The following is a 23057-nucleotide window of genomic DNA, read 5'->3' on the forward strand; positions in this document are numbered from 1 at the left end:
CTGGATTATAGGTGGGACTTAAACCAGGGACTGGAGGAGCCCGGGACTCACTGGGGTGTGGGAGAGCAGGGGGAGGTGGGGAGAGGAGAAGTGGGGGTTGGGAGGTCAGGCCGGGCCGATGCCCCCAGCAGCTCTGGGTCCAGGATATAAATCTCGTCCTGGGCGATCTCAGTCACATAGTTGAGGTGTTCCTGTGGGTAGTGAGGCAAGGGCTGAGGATCAGGGCTGAGGGTCACAGCCTTCCAGGGCAGCCAATGGTGGGTGCAAGGGCCGCAGGCTAGCAGACTTGAAGAAGCCTCTGCTCTGGACGTGAACACTGGCAAGAGGCAGGCAGGCAGGCGAGTGGCCTGCTCTCCTCCTCACCTCTCTATTCCCCCCTCCCCTTTCCCATCCCCAAGCCTAGGCACTGACCTCTGTATACTGGGCCTGCCAGCCCCTTCCCACTGATAAACCTTTTTCCAGGCCTGACCCCTGGCCAGATGTGCTTTTTCTTCTGTGTCTTCCTGGATGGCACCTGCACTTTGAGGCCCTTCCACCCAGCCAGCAAGCCTTTTCTGGGTACACTAGCTCCCTTTCCCTGTTGGCACCATCCCTGTGCACCCTATTCTGGAGGACAGCGCCATGCCTGTCCATGGACATGGACGATCTGAATGCTATGGAACATGAAGACGGCTGTAGATGGAGCAGGACGGCGAGTGCTCACCTGGGCCCGGTCGATCCTGTAGAAGCGGCTGGCAGTGGTGGCTGTGGGAGACAGTGAGCTGGCTGAGGATACAGGGTCCCTTGTCCAGGCCCAGGTCTTCTGCTGCCCCGACCCAGGACCCTCCAGGGAGGAGGCAGGATGTGGATTGGGCTGCCAGGAGCCAGCCCTTCAGGGTCACTTACCGTCCAGGAAGCACCACTTGGGGGACAGTTTTTGGCATGTCAGGGACATGGCTCCAGCACCTTCAGGCTCCTGGTGAGAAGAAAGGCGGGGGTTGGGTGAAGACAGAACCTGGAGCAGGAGGATACAGCGCAGGGCAGGCTCGGCCCGCCTCTGCCTCACCTGCTGGAGCCTCTCGATGTGGGCGCGGCAGAGCTCTAGGTCACTGTCTCCTGGGACCACCACAGTGCCCAGTGGCACGGCTGGAAGGCAGAATAGGCTGTTAGCAGCCGGCTATATCCCACTGCCCTGCCCTTAGGGGACTCAGTGGCTCTTCAGCTGCCCCTCCCCTGCCCCTCCCCTCGAGCCCTGCATGCCGCTCACAGGCCTCCTTGAGCTGCTCCTTATCGTAATGCAGGGCGTCGTAGTCGTGCATGCTGACCCTGCTCACTTGGATCCGTAGCTGCTCGGGCACCGGCTGCTGGCTGAGGGCAGGGGCAATAAGAGGGGACTTGGCAAGGGCCCTGTCCAGGAATCCAGCCAAGGGTCTCCTCCCAACTGCCCTGGGGCAGAGGAACTAATAGCCACTTTCCAGTTGGGGAAATCAAGGCTCAGCGAAGGGCAGAGTCTGGCCTTGGGCCCAGGGCACATGGAGGCTGTGAAGGAACATACTCGCTGTGCAGGGGGGTGGCACTGCGCCGCTTGGCCTTCTGCACCATGGTGGCCTGGTTGCGCAGGGCGATGCGAATGCGCGAGGCAGCAAGCTTGCAGGGCTCGCCATCCACCTGCACTGGGATGGCCTTGGATGTGGTGAGCACCACCTCACGGCACTGCGTCAGCCGCTCGCCATGCCCGCCCACCTGCAGTGCTGCCTGTGGGCGCAGAGGGCTCAGGTCAGAGGCCAGGGCAGCATGATGGGGTCCCCAGCTCTGCTCCTGCCAGGGGAGGCTCTGGCCAGAGAACAAACAGAAAGTGACCCCAGCAGAGAGTGGAGGGAGGGTGAGACCCCAGTAGAGAGGGGAGGTGAGGGCAAGAGCCAGACAGAGGTGATGAGGTGATTGTCCAGTCAGAGGGGATGGATGAAAGTATCCCTCAGACACAGAGAGACGGACAGATACTCTTAAGTCAGAGAGAGGAGGAGACGGTGAGTGCCCAGCCAGAGAAGGGAAGTTTGGTGACACTCCCTTCCATCTTGGAGCTGTGCTGGCACAAAGCAGAACGGGGGCTCCAGGCAGGCCCCGTGCTGGCCCACTCACCAGGGACGTCATGGTGAAGCCAATGACCTCGAGGTAGCCGTCATCATGCCGCTGGGGCTCGAAGTCGTGGTGCTCCCCAGGGTGGCCCCAGGGCATGGTGCCTGCGCAGTACCTGGAGGGTGGGAGCACGAGGGCTCAGAGGGCAGTCCTGCAGGACGGAGACAGCAGGCCCCACAGAGCCTACCCTCCTCACCTGGGGATGTTCAAGAAAACAATGCACTGGGGTTTCAGGTCCTGAATCTTGGGGGTCAGGTCAGTTCCATCACACTGGAGACAGGAACGGGGAGGGTGTTGGGGGTACACGTGTGTGCCAAGCCAGCCTCCCTCCCAGCTGGGCCTGTCCACTCTGCCTGCAGCCCGGCCTGCTCACCACCACTCTGATGTGCTTGGCTAAGTCCCTGGAGCTGCCCATCAGGAAGTCGGAGAAGGCTGTCTGTGGGAGACAGAGGTGTCACCATCTAGTGACAGAGACCTTCCCTCACCACCTCTGGCAGGGGCCCTGTGGGGCATGGGAAGAGGGGTGCTGCTGGGCTGGCAGACCCAGACTCACCCCAGCATAGAACATCTTGTTCCGAAAGCGGCTGTTGAATTTCTCTGGGTTGGCCTCTAGGTGGCGACAAGAAATGGGGGAAGTCAGTCATTCTGGGCCTGCTGGGCTTACCAGGCTGGGGTGGGGAGGAAGGGCTGGGCGTGGGTGCCTTTTACTGGTGGGGAAAGTCTCAGAGACACTCCTGTGTCCCTGCCTCCCCAGCCTCCCAAGGCCACCTCAGCAAGAGACTGCCAACCTCGAGACTCGTGGAACTCCAGGGTGACGTGGGCATCAAAGCCCAGGCTGAAGTAGTTGTTGAAGACGTCCAGAGGCAGCTGAGAAAAGGTCAAGGGACCAGCATGAGGGTCAGGCCTCACAGACACCTCCCTGCCCCAGGCCCAGCCCCAGCCAGGGGCACTGTGCTTGCTCAGCCACACGTTTCAGAGGCCTTTTCTGCAGTTCACAGGGTCCACCAGAACCTCTTCCCGCCACCTGCCTGCCTCAGGCTCTGCCCCCTTGACTCTCCTAGGTGCCCTGTACACAAAAGCACCCCCACCCGCTGGCATTCTTCCCTGGCTTTCCTTCCCCATGTGCCATAGTCTGTAGGAGCTCTACAAGGGGGACTTTGTCTTGCTCACTGCTTAGAACGGTGCCTGGCAGGTAGCAGGTACTTAGTAAATATTTGCCAAGTGGCTGAATAACAACTGTCTTGTGAGGTGAGTACCATTATTCCCATTGTATAGACGAAGAAGCCGACATTTGAAGAAATGAAGAGACTGACCAAAGTCCTAGAACAAGGGAATGGGAAAGGGGCCCAGCCTATGTCTCCTGGGAATCCCAGACACCCACTGCCCCTGCCTTGGCCTGCCCACCCGGTCAGTGGCACCCTCTTCACGCTCCTCAGGCCCCGCCTCAGGGTTGGGCTCGGCGCGGAGGTCCCAGCGGTCCAGCTGCACCACGTTCCCCTCCTCCACGTGGGAGAGGATCTTGGACACAGGCTCATCTGTGTAGCCCTGGTGGGAGAAGCAGAAACGGAGCCCTTCCTGAGGACAGGCCTCCCCACCACACAGCCCACCCCAGCGGCCCACCTCCCATGGGCTCTCACCCCGCCCCAGTTGAGGGTGCGGGCCAAGTCGTTGCCAGTGCCCAGGGGCAGGATGGCAACAGGCGGCGGTGGTTTTAAGCGCAGTTGGTCCAGGGTGGAGAGGATCCAGCCGACCTGGAGGGGGCAGAGCAGAAGAGTCCTGGTCAGGCCAGTGGGGCCCAGGCCCAGGCCCAGGTCCAGGCCCAGGCCCAGCCAGAAGCAGGAGGACTCACCGTGCCGTCACCCCCGCACGCCAGGATCCGCAGGTTGTGCACTTTGCGGTACATCTCCAGCCTGGGGTGAGGAGACAGGAACGGGTCAGGGCATATGGGCTGGACCCTGAGCACCGGGCAAGCCCCCACCACTGTCCCCACAGAGCCTTGGCCAATACTTACGCCTCCTTGGGCCCTCCCTGGCTCAGGTCAAAGACTTGTCGGGGATTGAGATACCAGAGGAAAGACTGGATGATCTTTGCACCCTGTGGGGGACCAGTTGCCAAGAGGGTCAGGGGTGGTGGGCTGAGGTGGGGAGAAGCACAGGGAGAAGGCCTGGGAAGCAGGCCCAATAAGGGGTAAGGGGTAGAGTCAGGATTAGATTTCTCCCAGGATCTCTGGGAAAGAGACGGGGCAGAGGTCTGATATGGAACCTGGAACAGCTGTGGGTTCTGGGGAAGGGGCAGGAATCTTTTTTTTTTTTTTTAAATATATTTTATTGATTTTTTACAGAGAGGAAGGGAGAGGGAGAGAGAGTTAGAAACATCGATGATAGAGAAACATCAATCAGCTGCCTCCTGCACACCTCCCACTGGGGATGTGCCCACAACCAAGGTACATGCCCTTGACCGGAATCGAATCTGGGACCCTTGAGTCTGCAGGCCAAGGCTCTATCCACTGAGCCAAACCGGTCAGGGCAAGGGCAGGAATCTTGACCCCATGCCTCCCCCCAGGCTCTGTGGAGCAGGGAGGTTGTGCATACCTGGTTGCCCCCACTCTTGGGGTTCACAAACACCAGCAGGGGCTTCATGAGGGGGGACGGGGTGGGCCTAATGATGAAGGGTCTCCAGCGGCCCTCCTGGGAAACACAGCCCGTAAGGTAAGGCTCCTTCAAGTCTTGGTGGACCCTACCCCCATGCTCAGCAGGACCCCTGGCTTCCCCCCATGTACCACCTCTGGGTCAGAGCTCATGGTGGGCCTGGCCACAGAGAGGCAACTCACAGGTCTGACCTCCCATCCTCTTCAGGGCCCCAGAGTCCAAAATGACCCACCAAAGGCTGAGCCAATGGCATCTTCCAAGAAACAGGCTCCTCTCTCCCGTCCCCTCCAGCCGCCCGCCTGGCTCCAGGTCTAACCTCGGGACCTTTCTTGCTGGATTTCCGCTTGAAGGACGCTCTCTTTTTCTTCTTGCTTGCCTTGAGGGTGTTCTGCAAGGGAAGCAGAGGCATTGGTGACAAGGTGGGTGAGCTGGGGTGGCTGGCAGACCCCAAGTGTGTGGGGGGTGTCAAGGGTGCAGGAAGGACTCACCTGGGGCCTGCGGGCACGGAGGATCCAGGTGGGTGGGATGACCACAGCAGCGTGGACCCCCAGGGAGCACGGCTCCTCGATCTGCTGCAGCATGAAGCAGGACACCTTGCTGTGGTACTAGAGGGGGGGGAACACAGCTGAGCTGGGCCAAGCTGAGCCCTGGGACCCCAACCCAGCACAGCACGGGATGGCCTGCGGGAGCAGGGCGAGCACACTCACTGCTTGCTTGCACCAGGAGCAACTGATGGCCACAATCTCCTTGCTGTGGAAGGTGAACTTCTGCTGGAAGCCCTAGGGTGGACAGGTGGTTGGGGGGCCAGGGGCCAGGCCTGGAGCAGCAGACCCAGGCCCTCTTCTGTTGCCAACCTCTCTCCACCCAGGGAAATTGAGCACATTTTTTAAAATTAAAAAAACAAAACAAAAAAAAACCACTATAAAATAAGCCCTCAGAACAAGGAGGCTTGGCCAGGGGCCCGTGCTCTGAGGTAACTGCAAAGTGTTGAGTATGCATCTGAGATGGGCTCGGAGGGCCCACAGCTAACTCCTGCCTGACTCAGATCCCTCCTCCCGGACCCCAGACCCGGCCAGGCCCCTGGTCACTCCCTTGTGCACTGCAGTCACTGAGGGCACTGTATGCCAGACACTGTGCTGGGCACTGAGGTCAACGGAGGAAAGGGGGGCCAGATCATTCAGGACCTACACTTACTGAGGCAGACAGGCAAGAAGTAAACCACGAACAAGTGAACGAAATCACTGCGGACAGTGCTGGGAAGACCACCTGCAGTGTGTCTTCGAGTCACCCCCTCCTCCAGGAAGGCAGGAGCCTAGCTCAGTGTTGCACACCCAACGGGCGCTCAGCAAACTCCTGCTGAGTTGGCACCCAAGACCATAGGTTCTCAGGGGGCTCACTGACCTCAAAGCAGTCCCGACACACTGCCCTGGACGAAGCCCTTCCTCCCTGCTCTCTGCCCAGCCCAGACACCAGGGCATTTTGGAACTGACTGTGACTCATCCTGCTGAGCGTGAGCTCTGGGACTCTGTACTCTAGGGACACAGTGATGGACAGGCCACACTGGACACAGCATGGGCTCAGGGGCTACAGCCCAGGTCCAGTGGGCATCAGGCCAGTTGACTTCCTTGGGCAGGCCTCTCACCTTCCCACAGTGCCGACACTTGCCATCCTGGCGTCGCCTGTGTACCCAGTGGTGCCGCACAAAGGTTGGCTGGTGGAGGAGGAGAGAGAGATTGTTGGAGTGAGGCATGGAGGAAATGAGCCCTGAGCATGGCCTGCACCTCAATGTATCAATGATGAGGAATGGGAAGCTTTCCACAGTCCTGTGCATGAGATGAAGGCCGGGAGCGAGTCAAGGCTCAGAGGAGGGACAGGGGCACATGGGGGCAAGTGGTGCCCCACCCGCTCTGTAGGCAGGGCTAGCCAGACCCTCCCCTTTGAGGCTTTCTCAGAGCCTAACCCTTGTACTCCCTGGGTCCCCAGACAGCCTAGAAAGAGCTGAGCCCTCTGGTGGCACTTGGGAACACTGCAGAGAGGTCCACTCAGGAAACGTGGGGTCTCCTTGCCCCTAAACTACCGTGAGCACTTACCTCACGGACATTCCTGGAGCCTGATTCACGGAAGGACGGCTTACAGCGGAAATTTATCTGTGAAAGATTACAGTGTCCACCAAAATGTCAGAACTCCCCTTTGGGGTCAGGCATATGGCCAACCCCTGCAGAAAAGGGTATTCAGCATCCTCCTCACAAGATAGGACAGCTCCACATTATCTCGGGAGCCCTTAGAACAGTGGCCGGCAAACTGCAGCTCGTGAGCCACATGCGGCTCCTGAGCTGCGGTTTGCTGCTCTGTTGACTAATGAGTTTGCCGACCACTGGGATGGGGGCTTACTCACAAGGAACAACAACAGCCTGTAATTATTGGAATCGCGAGTCTAGGTCAGTGGTCGGCAAACTTATTGGTCAACAGAGCGGCAAACGGCGGCTCACGAGCCGCCGTTTGCCGACCACTGCCTTAGAACATGAAACACCACCCTGCATCCTGCCTCCTCTCCACTAGCCAGAAGGAAGCTCTCCTTCCTCTGCCCAGTACCCTGGGACGGGGAGGGACTAGAACGGCCCCATGGTTTCCTATATTTTCCCTCCATCTCCGGCACTCCCAACCTAGGCACCTGCAGGCACCCCAGTCCTTGCCAGCAGACTTGTGCTGACTGGTCCCTGAAGACCTTTAGCTAAACTGTGGAACCCTGGTTTGACTTTCACTTTAGGGGGTGATGACAGGTCTATAATGCCTGAGGTTGCATTTGCTTCTTTTTTCCCAACTGTCCCTGCTTCAGCCTTAGCAAAGTGTAGGGAAGCTTTATTCTACGAGTTAAGGGCTGAGGGACGCAGCCCGTTCGCCTTGTTGGTGCCATTCCTAGTCCTACAGGCTTTCCTATATGCTGGTCTGGGTTTCTGCTGCCTGGGGAGCCCTATCAGCCCTGGCAGCCCTCCCGCCTCTGCCTGGACCCTCCGGCCCAGCTGCAGACACACTGGACAATGGACTTTGGGAAAAGGTCTCTACAGTTGCAGTATGTAGAGCCAGGTTTTGGGACTACACATGACTGAGCCAACTATGAAGCTTCAGCACGGCAACTGCCCCTTCCAAGTGTTAGGTTGGCTACTGATAAAATGGTGTTATGGCCATGCTTTATTAATTCATCCTGTTGAGTAACAGTCAACATGTCCCATGCTGGACAGTGGGGATATAGCAGCTAATAAAGGTGGGAGCCAGGATTCAAATGTGGGCATGTCAGCTTGAGGGTCCTTCCCTCTTCACCACCTTACACACTGTGGCACCCCTGGCAGGCAATGCTTGTGTAACATATGTGTGTGCAGACACGTGTACTCTGAGAGGGTTCAGCACCTGAAGGGGAGGGGAGGGAAAGGTCGAACAACCACACTCACCTTCTCCAGCTGTGCTATGCAGGGGGTGTGCACCACGATCTTGCAGGCTGCACACTTTCTCCGGGGCACTGATTTCTGCTATAGGAAAGAGAGGGCCCCTGAGGCACCAGGTACCTCCACACAGGATGCTGCTTCAAGGGCAGGCAATCTTCACATCTTCCCCAGCACATCTGCCCTTTGTGTGCACCAGGAACCCCCACTACTGACTCTGGCATCAGGACACAGCTCCCATTCCTCTCACCATCCTCAGGTAGCCCACAGCAAGGGCGCTCAGGTGAGAGCCATGTTTGCACCTTCCCCGGGAGGGGCTGCAGCTGTCCAGCCAGCAGGGGTCGGCCAACAGGCTTCTAGATCTGGCTCCGTCACCAGGGGTCAGTGTGCTGCACACGACTCACTCACCAGCATCTTCGCTACACAGTACTGCTCCCCGACATAGCAGAAGTCCCCCGACACGTTGGTCTCGAACCAGATGTGCTCCCCATATGTTGCCGACTCCTAGAAGTGAGATGAGCATACTCAGTACATGCTTGCCACCCAGCTCACCTGTCAGCCCCTGCCCTGGCCCAACAACCTCTCTCTCCCAAGACAAACCTGCTCCAGCCACCTCTATCTACTTTGCTCCATCCTGTTTTCTTCACTGTCCCTACTCTGGAAGACTTGGCTCAAACGTGGCCACCCAGGAGGCTTGCCCTGACCCCATAGGCCCATGGGCTCCTCATAGTACCTCCAGTCCCAACTGCTTGTGTGGCCTAGAACCCAATGCGGACAGTACCCCTCTGCCCCTCCCAGCACCCAGTCACTCACGCTCCAGTCCACAGTGCTCCGGATCTGCCGTTCTGGCTCGCTGCACGGGGCCCCGGGAGCAGGAAGAGGGGGTGCCAGGTGCTGGAGGCCCGACTTGGTGATAGCTTTCCTATAGAAAAGGAGACAGCTGAGGCCAGCTGAGCACTTGGTGACTCTGCTTTCTTCCCTCCCCACCTGGGACTTTTGCCCTCACTGTGACCTCAGCCCAAGGCCAAAATAGGGACAGCAATAGGGAGAGTAGAGGACCCCCACCCAGCAGCTCAAGACTCTGAGAGGATTCCTGCAGGAGACTCAGCCTTCCTCACAGCCCTTCTGGGGGTGCTGCTCCAAAGCAGGGTGCCCTGAGGTCAGGCAGAGCCTTGAGGCCCTTGCTCCATGCCGGCCCCCTTGGAGGCCGCACCACTTGCCCTGCCCGCCGCAGCTATACCTACGCAAGCAGGGCGCTCCAGGCCTGGGGTCCGGCCGACTTGCGCCGTAGGGCTACCTGGCGCCTGCGGGAGAGTGGGCGCACACGGGCGGGCATCACGGGGCTAGCGGTGGTGCCTGAGGCTTTTCGGCCCCCAGGGCCAGGGTGCTGCCCCGAGGGTCGCTGCTGGCTGAGGCGCCGATAGTAACCATGCAGGCCCCAGAGGGCCCGGTCATACACCACGTCAGCAGGGAGCAGGTGGGAGGAGGTTCGGCGCCCACGCAGGCAACGGGATGCGGGCAGCAGGGTCCCCGCACTCTGGTGTGGGGATGGCCCTGATCTCTTGGTGTCTTGCTGGGTGGTACTCAATGATGCAACTGTCACATCCTCCTCCTGGACCCCCTCTTCCTCCTTCTCCTCACTCATGCCCACAAGTCCGGCCAACAGTAGGGGTGCACCCAGAAGCTGAGCCCCAACAGTGGCAGGTTGTGAGGTGGGCACCTCATTCACGATGAAGCGGGGGTTGCGGGCTGGGGGTGCAGTGCTGGAGCGGCGGCGGCTGGTGCCCTGGGCCCGCATCCCACAGCTCAGGAGGCAGCCCTGGAGCTGTGCGCTGGAGCGGCGCCGCTGTGCTAGCGAGGAGGAGGCCTGACCAGCAGGGGAACGGCGCCGAGCCTTGCCGGTAGGCAGCCCCATGCCACTGGGCCGCCGCTGCCCCTCTCCAGGGCCTGGCGCCTTCCACTGGAAGTGTCTCCTAAAAAAGGTCTCCATGCAGGGGCAGGAGGGCGCCTGTTGGGCACAGAGACCAGGAGCATCAGGACCTGGGCTGGGCCATGGCCCTGCCTGGGCCCAGGAGCCCAGCACAGCCTCTGCCCTTTGAGAAGAGGAGACACTTGGTGGTGGGGGAAGGGATGACTATGGCCTCTGACTCAGTAAACAGGGAGTCTGAGGGTACCAGAGAATCCTCAAGGGAGCCCACATTTCCCATGCTTGGGAGCACTGATGCTCTCCCCAGTTATACCTCTAGGCTGCCCCAGGAGCAATGGGCACTTCCAGCTACCTATCCCGGCTTCCCCAGTCCAGGCACCATAATCCACAAAGTCTGGCCTAAAGGACTTCTCTTGTCTGAAGCTGATGGAAAATAAAATAAAAAGGAAACTGGAAGTCTGGAGTCCTGGGTTCCATTTCGGAGTTGGCCTAGACAATGGAGGGCAGAGGGCAAGGCCCTTCCTCTTTCGCCACCAGCAAGGTGCGGGTTAGGTTAGGTGTCCCCTCCCGGGACAGGGCACAAACCCAGGCACGATAATAAACAAAGAAACCAGTCCTTTATAAGACTCCCTGATTCTCAGCTCCAGTCTTGGGGTGAGGCTGAGTTGCACCTAGAAACAGAGAGTGTCTGACATCTGCCTTAAGTTTCAGAGGACCCTGGGAAAGCAAGGCCCTCAAAGGGCTGGAGGCAGATGCAGAAAGAGAGGCCACCCCAGTCTTTCTGGGTGTGTGTGTGTGAGGAGACTGTGTGGCGGGTGGGGGGGGGGGGGGAGCCAAGAGAAAAGCCTTCTGGATTTGGGTTCGTGCACGTGTCTGTATCTCTGTGGGGCTGAGAGCAAGAACTTTTCTGGAACTAGGCTGCTCTGTCTCCCTCTAAGGCACAGCAAGGACATCCCGTGTATGAAAGTACTGGGTGATGTCTGAAAACCCTTCCAGCCCTGCTGTGGAGGGTGCCTGTGAATGGCACTTGTTCTAAGAAGTGCTAGAAGCCCCAACTCAATTCCAAACACTGAGCTGCCCTGAGCCACCTGCAGGGAGGCAGGATCCTTGGTGACCTTCCTTGCTCAAACCATCCTCTCTTGACCTTCCTGAACACCTGCTCCACTTTCTTTGCCAGCTCACCTGTTCCTGCCACCCCTTCTTCACAGGCCACTAGGATCACCTGCGCCTTGTCTCTCCCTAACAGTGAGGGAATGGCACAAAGCCTGGCACTGCTTGGGGGGGGGGCACCTCCAGAGTGCCCAGGGATGCCTGTGTCCCTCCATGGGGTGCTCTTCTGAGCCCTGACAGCCTCAGGGCGGTCTGAGTCCTGGTCCTCAGACATCGGCCTGGGGCTGACAGGAGAAATACTTGGCCTGCTGAGGGCCTAAGTGGGTGGGAGCCCTGGACACACGGTGGGAAATGATGGGCTTGAGGAGTCAGGCCTGGCTACACATCTAGCACCTACTCCCACCCACTCCGTCTTTGATTTGCTACTGCCCTGTGGGTCTGGGCAGGCAGTGTCAGGCTGGAGGCCTGGATGGGTGCAGGGGTACTGAGGGGCAGGCGGACGGGTCCAAGTGCCTGAGTCCTGTGATCAGTGAGCAGCGCAGGCAGCCGTGCCTGGGGAAGCAGTGCTCTAGAGTCTAGACTGCCTGGCTCCAGCTCTGCCTGTCACAGTACCAGCCCCTGAAGGTGCAGGAGAAAGGGCAGGAGGTGAGCTCTGTGGGCAGAGAGCTCTTGGCTGCTTTCTAAAATCAGTAGCATCCCGGCTAGTATTTACTAAATGCTCATTTGTGTCAGGCACTGTGTCACGCCCTTTATAAACACATAGATCATTTTGTGAACCATAGCCACCTTAAACAATACGTAGTTTCACGTCATGTTCCTGATGGGAAACTGAGGCTCAAAGAAGCAACTTGCCCCAAATCCAAAGCTAGTTAGTGTATAGCCAAAGTTGGAACCCAAGTCTATGTGAAGGGAAAGCCTGCACCCCAGAGATGCAGTGGAAGTAGGGTCTTTCCTCTTGGGCGAGAGAGCTAGGACTAAGGTGGAATGGGGTAGGAAAGGGAATCATAGAAACATAAGGGCCCCATTTGCTGAACACTTCCTATACCACAGGCCCTGGGCTAAGCACTTGCATTTACCACCTCATCTGATCCCCGCCACAAGCCTGTGAGGCAGGCAGGATCAATGGATCCATTATAGAGATGACGAACTGAGGCTTGAAGAGGTGCAGTAATATGCCCAAGGTCACACAGCTGGTCAGTGGCAGAACTGGGACCCAAAACCCAGACTGCCTGACTCGGGATGTGCTCTGCACCCAGGAAGAGAAGCCTGAAGGCCCAGCTGCCCATTGCTGCCAGGGCACTGGCTTGCCAGCACCCCTCAGGGTATCAGCTTTCCCCACCCGCTTGGTCAGGCTGCCCTGTGACAGCTGCCCAGCCTGGAGATTAGTCACCCGGACACACCGCCTGATGCTAGTGTCACCCAGAAAACAAAAGGCCACAGTCAGTGGGGGTGGGGGGAGGTGCAGCAGGCGCTCTGTGGGCAGTGGTGAGGGCTGAGGGCTAGGCCCTGTCTGCTGCTCCAGATCCTCACTGACAAGAGGGGCCAGGAGGAAGAGGTCACTTGCACACCCCACCTCAGGACACGGGGGCCACTTACAGGTGCCCCTACAGCACTCTGGCCCACACACTGCTGGGCAATCCCAAGTCCACATCTGTCTAGGCATCTCCTCAGCTATCCGAGTACAGTCACTCAAAGTGGGGAGCAAGGCAGGCCTGGCCAGGGTTGTGTGACCATGTGCAAAGCTGTCCCTTCACAGGCCTCAGTTTCCTTATTTGTACAAGGAGACTATCAGACTGGCTGATCTGACATTTTATGACAAGCTCTCCTGCCAGGCACCCAAGCCTCTATGCTCCCAAGTCCCCCTTACCCCCCTCCCAGGCCCAGATGCCACGCTTCCTGTTCCTCTGATCGCCATAGAAACCTCTGTCCTCTGGTCAGCAACTGCCTGACTCTTGACTTCCTAACTGCTGAGGCTTCTCCTGGGACTGGTCAGAGCACAGGCTGGCCTCAGGCCTGTCCTAGCCTTTTCCCTGCCTCAACCTGGAGCCTTTTCCCACAGCATAGCTCTGAGCTGCAGCTTCTTCTCACCTCATGCTCTGTCACTTTTAACACACTGGAGGAGGCCCACAGGGTTCTGACACAACAGCAAACTGGCTGCCCCTCAGCCTCTGGGTGGAAGGCTGGGGAAGCCTGTCACACCCAGAGGAGACAGGATGGGAAAGGACTCACGAGCCCCATCAACCTCCAGCTGGCTGTTGCGGGCCTGAGGAGGACAAAGGATGCTAAGGGAGAGACATGCATGGTGGTGTCTGGCCATGCACCCTTGACAACAGGAGTGTGGCTCAGGCAGTTGCCAGTAGTGAGGGAGTAGCATGAGTGCTCCAGCTAGAAAGGACAGGACTCTTAGCCTCCCAGCCGGATTATCTCACACTCTATGCTGGTTTCAAGTGGAAAAGCCCAAAGGCTTTTAAATCTGTATCTGCCATTGTTTTTCTGGGCTGATCAACTAACCTTCTGATTCTCAATGTTCTCATCTGCAAAATGGGATGATGCCATCGAGTTCAGAAGGTTGGCATAAGGGACATTCTGATGAGATATTGGTATAAAGCACCTGACGACACAATACCTGGAGAGAGCAGGAACATGGCAGAGGCCACACCCACAGCAGACACCAGGTATGTGGATCGTGCTACCTCCTGTCTCCGCCCGTGGTGGGAGTGGGAACCCAGAAAGGGAAGCAGGAGTACCCAGGGTGGCTACCACCCACCATATGAGGAAGCCTGGCAGCTAGATCCACCTGGGTGTCTGCTCATGCCATGAGGAATGTCCTGTGCCCCTGGTACCAGGCCTGTCCCCCAGGGACTCCTCTGCCTCCAGAGGTGCTCATACAACCTCCCCCCCGCCGACATGGGATTCAGCCAGAGTGCCCAATCTATGCTGTGGGGCAGGACCCTACTCCCAGCAGGCCTCTCTGGCTACTCTGTCTGGGGACTGGTAGGCAGGGTCCCAACTTCCCCACCTCTACTCACTCAGGGGATCCTGCAAAAAAAAAAAAAAAAAAAAAGCACAGTGGAGAGCAGGTGAGCCTGGAGGATAAAGGAGGCAACCAGGCCAGGAATGTTTACCTCCGTTGGGTCTGCCCTGGCTGGGGGCAAACATTCCACCTCCCCTTTCCCCTTCCCTTTCCATCAGCTTCAGGAGCCTTTCTAGGGATGGTGGTGCCTGGGCCCACCCTGATCCACCCCAACCCAGACCCACCCAGACAGATGCAAGAGGGAGAAAGCAGAAGGCAAGGAAAGGTTGGGGGAGCCCCCTTTGACCTGATCTGAAGACAGGTGGCAGGCAGGAGGTGGGCGAGTGGGTGGGGACTGGGGTCCCTGTGGGCAGGCGAACCCTGGCTCTGGCTCCAGCTCCAGGCTGCTGGCCTCTTGCTGAGCAAGTCCTAGTTTGGAGAGCCAGCCGCTGTGGCTGCTCCTCTGCACCCTCCCCCTCGCCACCCTCCTCCCCACTCCTGCCCCTCCCCGCCTGAGACAGCCGTTATGAAAATAACCCGATTGGTAACCGACTGCACTTCCTCTCCCAGCGGTGGCTCCAGGCCCTGCAGCAAGCAGGCAGTGGGTGCGTGGAGGGGGGGTGGCACATACAGGCATTCACACACCGTCCCCAGGCAGAGCTGACAGCCTCCCCTCCACTTGGCACTAGTTACAGTGCAGCCCCTATCTCAGCTGAGAGGTGGGGTCGGGGGGAGGTCTGAGGAGGGAGAAGTGGGGGTCAGACAGGTTCCGCTTCTGGCCACCTAATGCCTTCTGCACCCACTGGACAGGTTTTCGGGGGTCCAGGGAAAGTGTCTGAGATAGTTAAGCACTGGCTCCAGACAAAAAAACCACAAAAATAAATATCTGTCAAGAGTTTTATAACTTACAAAGAACTTTTACCAGCATTATCACACGGGAGGCTTGTAATTCCCCTGCGAGGGCGGCAGTGTGGTCCAAGCTGAACAGACAGGGCCCCAGAGGCTCGTGGAGGCCGGGGACTGCTCACAGCTCAGAAGTGGCTGAGCTGCGTCTCGCACCCCTGCTGAGGGGGCCTGTCGGAGCTGTCCTGGCTTGTGTCCAGGAGAGGCCAGCCCATGTCACACCCATCCTGCCCAGAATGCCACCCCTCCTTATACTCCTGGCTAGCAGCTCCCAAACTTCCTGGTCCCAGGACCCCTTTATAACTCTTAAAAATGATTGAAGATCCCAAAAGGTTTTATTTATGCAGGTTACAGCCATTAATATTTACTATATTAGAAACTAAAACGAAGAAATGTTGAAAATATTTATTAATTTGTTTAAAAACAATAAGCCCATTACATGTTAATATAAATAATACACTTTTATGAAAAGTAAACTATATTTTCTAAAACAAGAACATTAGCAAGAAGGGTGTCATGGTTTAATTTCACGAATCTCTTTAATTAATGTCTGCCTCAATAGAAGACAGCTGGATTCTCCTATCTGCCTCTGTCATTCATCTGGTAGGTCATTTTGATTGAAGTATATGAAGAAAATTCTGCCTCACACTGACATGTAGTTAGAAAAGGAAGAAGTATTTTAATAGCCTTTTCAAGCAATTATGGATATTCTTTGCTACTACATCAAAATATGACAAGTGGTAGTTTCTTAAAGGTTAGTGGCTATGTGGAATCTGAAACCATACTGATGAACTTTTCACTGGTCTAGCTTGCATTCTGAATTTTGAAACATCAAGCCTCAGTCATTGGAAAATATTGCTTTACTGGGTTATGAAGATCTTCCAAATGTTGACACATTTCATTATACAACATAAAAAAAAATCACACCTGCTAACATCATGACTGATCTCATTAGAAGACTCTTTCAGTCCTGGGAAGGTAGCTGTCTGCCTCTAGATAGTGGATACAAGGTTTCCAAACTCCAATTTTTGCTCAAAAGCTCACATTTTATCATTAGCAACAAGTACTGATACTGTTTTTGAAGTGACAAGCTCACTTCATTCATTTTGAGAAAATGTCTGCCAAACACCTACTCAGAAGTTTTGTCCACCAGGTGTTCTTTCAAGCTAAAATGGTGTTCCTGAAGAAAAGTGACTAGGACAGCTTGCAAAGTGCTTTTCAAGACAACCATTAAAGCTTGGAGTACCTTATGTAACTTCACGTTTCTTTTTTATTTTTTAAAAATATATATTTTATTGATTTCAGAGAGGAAGGGAGAGGGAGAGAGAGAGAAACATCACTAATGAGAGAGAATCATTGACTGGCTGCCTCCTGCACGCCCCCCACTGGGGACAGAGCTGGTAACCTGGGCATGTGCCCTCGACTAGAATTGAACCCGGGACCCTTAAGTCCCCAGGCCGATGCTCTATCTACTGAGCCAAACCAGCTAGGGCTACTTCACGTTTCTTCACACAGAGTATTTAAAAGATGTATACTCAAGTATCCAGGCTTTATAAAATCAATACTTTTTTTTTACTGCATTTTTCGTTGTTGTGTGGTGTGAAGAACACATGGCTGCTAGTTTACGTTGGGGCCACTGCCTTGATTTGTGTCAAGGTTCCAGAAGTTTTACCCATCCTTGCTTTTGCACCATCAGTACAAATATTAACACGATAAAAAGGGCACAAACCACAGCAGCTCTAAATGTATTATTATGAAAATGGTTTTGACCTCACTTAACCCCTAAAGGGTCTAGCCCTCCCGCCCCTGGACCATACTTTGGGAAACAGTGATCCAGCATGGATTCCAAATCCTCCAACCTGGCAAATGTGGCTTCTGTGGTGTGGCACTGACTCAGCCTCCTACGCCTTGACACAAATCCTTGGTTCTAACCAAGCCAACCTATTCTTTGTCCACCCCCCGCCCCCAATCTGGCTGTGCCTGAGCTCACTGCTGTGTCCCTGCACATGGCCTACCTTCTGCTGGAATACTGATTGGCCTCCTTCCCCACCTCATATCAAAATCCCACCTGCTCACAGCTGCCCCAGCCAAGAATACATCCCTCCCACTGAGAACTTCACACTACCCATTTGGCTCCTCTATCACTGGACTCCTGAAAGTCCTGATTCTTTCAAAGCACATGCCTCATTCCTTCCACCCACCGGACTACAAGCTCCCAGGGAACCAGGGGCAAGGTCTAGTGCATCTGGGCATGCCCAGCACAGTGCCTGGCAGCAAGTCCAGTGTTTACTACTGACCAGCTCAGGAGGAAGGAACAGGGAATTCCGTGGAGGAGGGGCCAGAGCCATAAGGGAAGAGAAGAGCTTCCTCCACCATGGGTACCACACCCAAGGGCTGACCACAAGACCAGGCTGGCCCAGACCACTTCTCTTTGTTGGGCACAAGGGGATGGCAACAGCCTTTGTTTTAACAGCTACCTTCCTCTCTTCTCCAAAGGACACAGAGTGACAGGTGAGGCCCCTCTCTGGGCCGAATGTCACGGCCACTCCAGGTTCTCTGTGGCTTTCCTTATGAAACCTGGACAATAGGATTTGGTGACATGAAGTCACAGGGTAAGGGTGGTGTGGGTAAGGAGGGGCCGCCTCAGATGCCTGGGAGCTGAGCAAGGATCCTAGCTCTGAGCTCCTTGCTGAAACGTCCCCGTCTCTCCTTCATGTCCTGAGTCCTCGTCTCATGGTCTGGCTCCTGGTGGGTCCTGAAGAAATGTTTGTGGAATGAATTACTGACTCATTCCTTTAGGGCCTCTCCTTCAAGCTATCCTCCCACTGCTACCAGAATTCATTCTGAAGTGCCCACTTACCCTCGATTGAGCAAAATGCAAAACCTGGGCCTGGCAGTCACTAGGCCTCTCAGCTCCTCTTCCATCTTCCTTTCATACTTTTTACATTTTACTTGACAAATATATAACTCCTCTGTGCCACACACTGTTCTAAGAATCTTACAAATATTAACTCATTTAATTTCAGAAAAATAGTATTATTACCCCCGTTTTATAGATGAGGAAACCCAGGCATAAAAAAAATGAAATAACTTGCCTGCAGTCATGCAGCTAGTAAGTGGCAGAGCTGGGATTCCAACCCAGGAGTCTGCTCCAGGCCCATGCTTTCACCCTCACCCTCTCTCTAGGTGCTCCTGTCAAAGCACCGTGGGTCTCTTCATGCCTGTGCACTTGGCACATGGTAGTCTCTCTACCTGCAATAAAGCGCCCCTCTTCTGCTTAGTGAACTCGCCTCAACTACTTCTTCTCATCTTTTCAGAGTTGGCTCAGACATCAGCTCTGCTGGAAAGTTCTCCCCAGTCCATTTTCCCAAAGGGTTAGCTGCTCCCACGCTCGGGCCCTCTCTTGGTTATTCTAGGCCATCAGTGCTGGTTTATAAGTCTGTACCCCCCCAGCCTGTGAGCCCCTGGGGCCATGTATTGCTCACAACTGCATCCCCGGAGTCCAGAAGTGCGGAAAGTGGTATGAAGAGTGAATGGAGGGAAAAGTGAATGGTCCAGGCTCAGCCTCAAGAATCAAGCTGAGAGCCAAGGGCTTTAGGCTGGCACAGTGACCCAGCAGCTGGCCAGCTCCTGAGGCCTTGCCCATCATCAGGTGGGCAAGTTGCTGGTTTGGGCTAAGCTCTTGTGTCTCAGAGGCATACACTGAACCCGATCCCTGATAGGAATGCTGATAAGTCCTCTCTGAGTATTCCAACCCCTTGTTGGGAGTGTTACAAACCCTCTGTTGGCCCCCACATCCCTCTTCTCTTGTGACCAGTCCCCCTGTTGGCTTCTCCTGTGTCTGCAGTAGGCTCTCATTCCCCATCTGCCAGGAGCACCATTCCCCCCTCATCCCTCATTCAAAATTTAACTACCCCTCTGAACCTTCTGATCACATTGCTCTCTCCTCCATCCTCTAGATCTTCTCACAATCAGCTGTCAGCCCCTCGGGCCCCTCCCTGCCCTGCTGGGGTCCCGCCCCTGCCCCCGTCCTCCCCGCCCCCCCCCCCCCGCAGTTTCCATGCACCCACATAGACATAGGGGTGTTTCCCCTGGCCTTGAGGCAGGAAGTGTGCCTAAATCTCTCTGAGTAGTCTTTTCTGAGGATTTGGACTCAAAGGTCCAGAGGGGTTCTGCCTCTGATCAGCTATATGACCTCAAGCCAAGTCTCTTACCCTATCTGCGCCTCAATGTCCTCATCTGATAAATGGGGGAAATACCCACCATATTTTCCTCATGGGGCTGTTGCACACTTGAAAGAGAAAGTGTTTGTTCATGGTAACCAACTCCTCAGTTTACCAAAACTTTAAAGAAAGAAACTAACTACAGAAAATTAGGACCACCACTTTGGAGTGCAATTTGGCAACAACTATCTAAGCTGAAGACACACCACCCTATCATCAAGCCCTGGTGGGGAGAACACACAGGAGACGTGTACCAGAACAGTTTCTGAAGGATTGCTTGCAAGGGCAACCAACTGATAACCACCTAAATGCCACTGACAAAATACCAGGCAAATAAGCAGCTATACCAGTGGTCGGCAAACTGCGGCTCGCGAGCCACATGTGGCTCGCTGCTCTGTTGACTGAGTTTGCCGACTACTGACCTAGACTCTCGATTCCAATAATTACAGGCTGTTGTTGTTCCTTGTGATTAAGCCCCTATCCCAGTGGTCGGCAACTCATTAGTCAACAGAGCAGCAAACCGCGGCTCGCGAGCCGCAGTTTGCTGACCACTGAGCTATACAGTTACAAAAAAACAATAGTATATGGAAGTTAAAATGGGTTCACAGAGCTCAAGTTTCAAGATGGTTCAATGTCCAAACTATGAGAAAAGCTAAACTCAGAATATGTACAATACAAGTGATATAAATCAAGTGCAAAGCCATGCAAAACAGTGCTACATGTTGCTATGGATGCATACCTATGTAGGGAAAATTTTTAAAACAGGCATGGGAATACAAACACCAGAGTGAGGACTGTGCTTTCCTTGAGGGGAGAGGCATGGGGGCATCCAGCTCTATCTAAAGCAGTGGTTCTCAGCCTTTCTAATGCCGCTACCCTTTAATACAGTTCCTCATGTTGTGGTGACCCCCAACCATAAAATTATTTTCGTTGCTACTTCATAACTGTAATTTTGCTACTGTTAATGAATCGTAATGTCAATATCTGTGTTTTCCGATGGTCTTAGGCGACCCTGCTAGCGGTTCTCAACCTGTGGGTCACAAATATGGCATAATGGTAAGATCTGACCAAGCTAACTGGAGGTGTTACATTATTCTGTAAACTTTTCTAACTGCAAAATACTTAGTGTCTTAAAAAGTATTCTTAAATAATTTTTTAAAAAGACACCCAGAGGAGAACAGCTCTCTGAGATTGCCCTGGGTCTTTCATGGATGGCATGGAACCATGAAACCCCGAGTGTGTTCCTCATACTGTCTTATAATAGAAGCCCCATGTCTGTGGGACAGGAAGGAAGGTCTCCCCCGAAAGGATGACTTCCAGAGGAAGGTGAGTGGGTGGCAGGTTGTATCAGTGGGGTGTCGGTGTGGGCTGGGGAGCAGGAACCAGCTTGCCCCTTTCACAACCGCCCCTGCCTCAGCAAAATGTCAGCAAGCTGGGGAACGGGGCGGAGAGACAGGCAAGCTGTTAACCCGGGAGATGCTGGCGTGGGCGAAGCAGGCCCAGGCTCCCAGACAGCTATTTTGGCATGTGCTGTGATTGGGCTCAGCCCTAGCAGGGGAGAGGCCTCTACGTGGGAGCTATGAACTGGTGCTTTGCCAGGAGCAAGGGGGAGGAGGCTGCTGAAAGTGGAGGGGGAGGGCTCTGGGCCCCCCTCTCTCTTCAGACCTCTCACCATGAGGTGCTGGGTACAAATGTGATCTCCTCCTAAGCATCTCTCCCCAGGCTACAGGCCACCCACTGACCCCAGAGTGATACCAGGGGTTCCTTGAAACACATCCCTCGAGTCTTCTGCTCCCTGTACTTGGAAAGCAAGAGAAAAGGTCACAGACTTGCACCTCCACTCCAGATCCAGCCAGGGAACCACATAACAAACCCGTCTTCCCTACTCAAGGGTCTCCTCCAGCCCAGCCATGCTCCCCCTCAAATTAGGATCCTGGTGACAGTTCTCCCTCAGGGCCCAGGAGTATATCACTTCATGGGCCTCACTCTACTCCCACATGAGACAAAATTCTCTCATTCAGTCTCATGGCACCCTCAAATCCCTTTCAGGCGCCACCATCTTAGAGATGGAAAAATAAAAGAAGGGAAGAAAAGAGTGCTATTAAGTAGGGCAGCCTGGCATTGTGAAAAGATCCTTGGGTTTGGGTTCCAGTGAGAGCTGTGTGACCCTGGGCCACACCCCTGACCTCTCTGAGCCTTCTCATCTGTTAAATGGGAATTTAAAAAACTAACTACAGGGTTGTTGTGAGGATTACATGAAACTGATGGATTTTAAAGTTTCTGGCAACTGTTAGTTGACAGAGAAAGATGAGCTGATGCATCACTCACCTGGATGCAGGGGAATGTAGGGGAGGGTGAGAGTGCCCATCTCAGCCCCCGCTCCTTTCTCTGGGCCACAGAGCCCTTGGTCTCACTCAAACCTGTTCTCCATCACCTAACCATGTCTCTGGTGTCTCAGCTGAGGAAAGACGCAGAAAGGAACGGTGGCAGAATGATAGCCCCTCTGGGGCATCTGGTCACTACTCTGGCCTACCCTTTCCCCACCTGAAACTGCCTCCCAAGGCTGCCACCTGTGACCGAATGCCATCCAGGCCGTGCGGAGAACCATGGCGGGTGGGGAACTATACTGTAGGCCCTGTGTGGGGCTGATACCCTAAGGATATGAGGAGCACCACACATGAAACACAGAGGAAGCATCCCAGGGAGTGAGAAATGAGTGCTTGGTACCCCCAGAGGTGCAACCCGCTAATTCCAACCAGGAACGAGGGGAACTGGTGAGCCTGGATGCAGGTGTATCAGTTCCCCCTTCTTACCCACACTGTCCCCCACACTCCATTCTGACTTAGAGAACTGCTCAGGTGTCAGAAGCAGCTCCAGGAGGAGAGGCAGAGGGCAGGTTGAAGGGTGCCAGATGAGGATTTCTCAAAGCAGGGAAGGCTTTGGTGTCCTGTGATGTAGGACACATTGACATAACCCTGGAGTTAGGGGACTGGCACTGAGTCCCAGATAACCCCTAGCTGGCGGTGAGACCTTGGCCTCAGTCAAGGCCACCTCACTGGGACTCAGTCTTCAGAGAGGAAAAGGGTTGGGCCAAGTGCTGTGGAAGCTCACACTCAAACTGCCTTCTGCTACATTCTGATGGGCTCCACCCCTGCAGCCAGAGTATCAGGTAAGTCACCAGTAGGAGGTGTCTGTGGATCCACCCACAGCAGGTCTTTGGGGCAAGTGAGCCAGCAGGAAGGAGAATCTCTCCTCTCCAGCTTCCCCACAATGGTGACTGTCGCCCCCTCGTGTTACTCTAGGGTACTGCAGGACAAGTTCCCTCATTAGCTTCTGGCATTAGAAACTCTCCCTTACCTTGGTGAGGGTACAGGAACCCAAATTCTGCTTCTCCTAGGGATCAGCACAGGCCACGCCTCAGGGCCAGCATCTCCACTCACCTCCTCTTCTGCGTGGGTCCTGGAGAGGGCTCCAGGAAGCCAAGGAGGGCAGGCCTGTTTGCCGCTTTCTCCTCCTCACCTCCAGCTGCCCAGGGCCTAGGCTCTCTCTGACTAGGGTCACTCAGTCTTTCCTCTATCCTTGCCTGAGAAGACACTCACTCTTGTGCTCTCTTTTACCAATTTGAGAGTCCTGGGCAGCTCCGCAACCTGAGAGTTGACCTCTCTGGAGTATGGCACAGAA

The 23057-nt window shown here is 55.3% G+C and overlaps 1 protein-coding gene across 11 annotated transcripts in view; it reads right to left on the reverse strand.

Moving 5' to 3' along the window:
• Positions 1-23057, reverse strand: part of DGKZ (diacylglycerol kinase zeta) — a 42425-nt gene that overhangs the window by 3025 nt on the left and 16343 nt on the right. For 3 of the 11 annotated variants that reach the window (XM_080642409.1, XM_080642407.1, XM_080642402.1), the window contains exons 2-25: positions 9014-9122; positions 8609-8704; positions 8210-8287; positions 6854-6910; positions 6406-6474; positions 5471-5542; positions 5252-5368; positions 5080-5151; positions 4707-4802; positions 4127-4209; positions 3965-4025; positions 3753-3866; positions 3520-3660; positions 2904-2982; positions 2669-2724; positions 2489-2551; positions 2312-2385; positions 2119-2230; positions 1535-1734; positions 1247-1347; positions 1046-1125; positions 886-955; positions 704-744; positions 52-191 (exon numbers count right to left, since the gene is read on the reverse strand). In XM_080642409.1, the coding sequence (XP_080498535.1) occupies positions 52-191; positions 704-744; positions 886-955; positions 1046-1125; positions 1247-1347; positions 1535-1734; positions 2119-2230; positions 2312-2385; positions 2489-2551; positions 2669-2724; positions 2904-2982; positions 3520-3660; positions 3753-3866; positions 3965-4025; positions 4127-4209; positions 4707-4802; positions 5080-5151; positions 5252-5368; positions 5471-5542; positions 6406-6474; positions 6854-6910; positions 8210-8287; positions 8609-8704; positions 9014-9122 (2181 nt within the window). Of the gene's footprint in view, positions 1-51; positions 192-703; positions 745-885; positions 1126-1246; positions 1348-1534; positions 1735-2118; positions 2231-2311; positions 2386-2488; positions 2552-2668; positions 2725-2903; positions 2983-3519; positions 3661-3752; positions 3867-3964; positions 4026-4126; positions 4210-4706; positions 4803-5079; positions 5152-5251; positions 5369-5470; positions 5543-6405; positions 6475-6853; positions 6911-8209; positions 8288-8608; positions 8705-9013; positions 9123-9444; positions 10209-14557; positions 14724-23057 lie in introns of those variants that run through there. The other 8 variants (XM_080642406.1, XM_080642408.1, XM_080642410.1 and 5 more) reach the window with 6 other exon arrangements.

The sequence above is a fragment of the Plecotus auritus genome (genome assembly GCF_963455305.1).
Source record: "Plecotus auritus genome assembly, chromosome: 9".
Lineage (NCBI taxonomy): Eukaryota > Metazoa > Chordata > Mammalia > Chiroptera > Vespertilionidae > Plecotus > Plecotus auritus.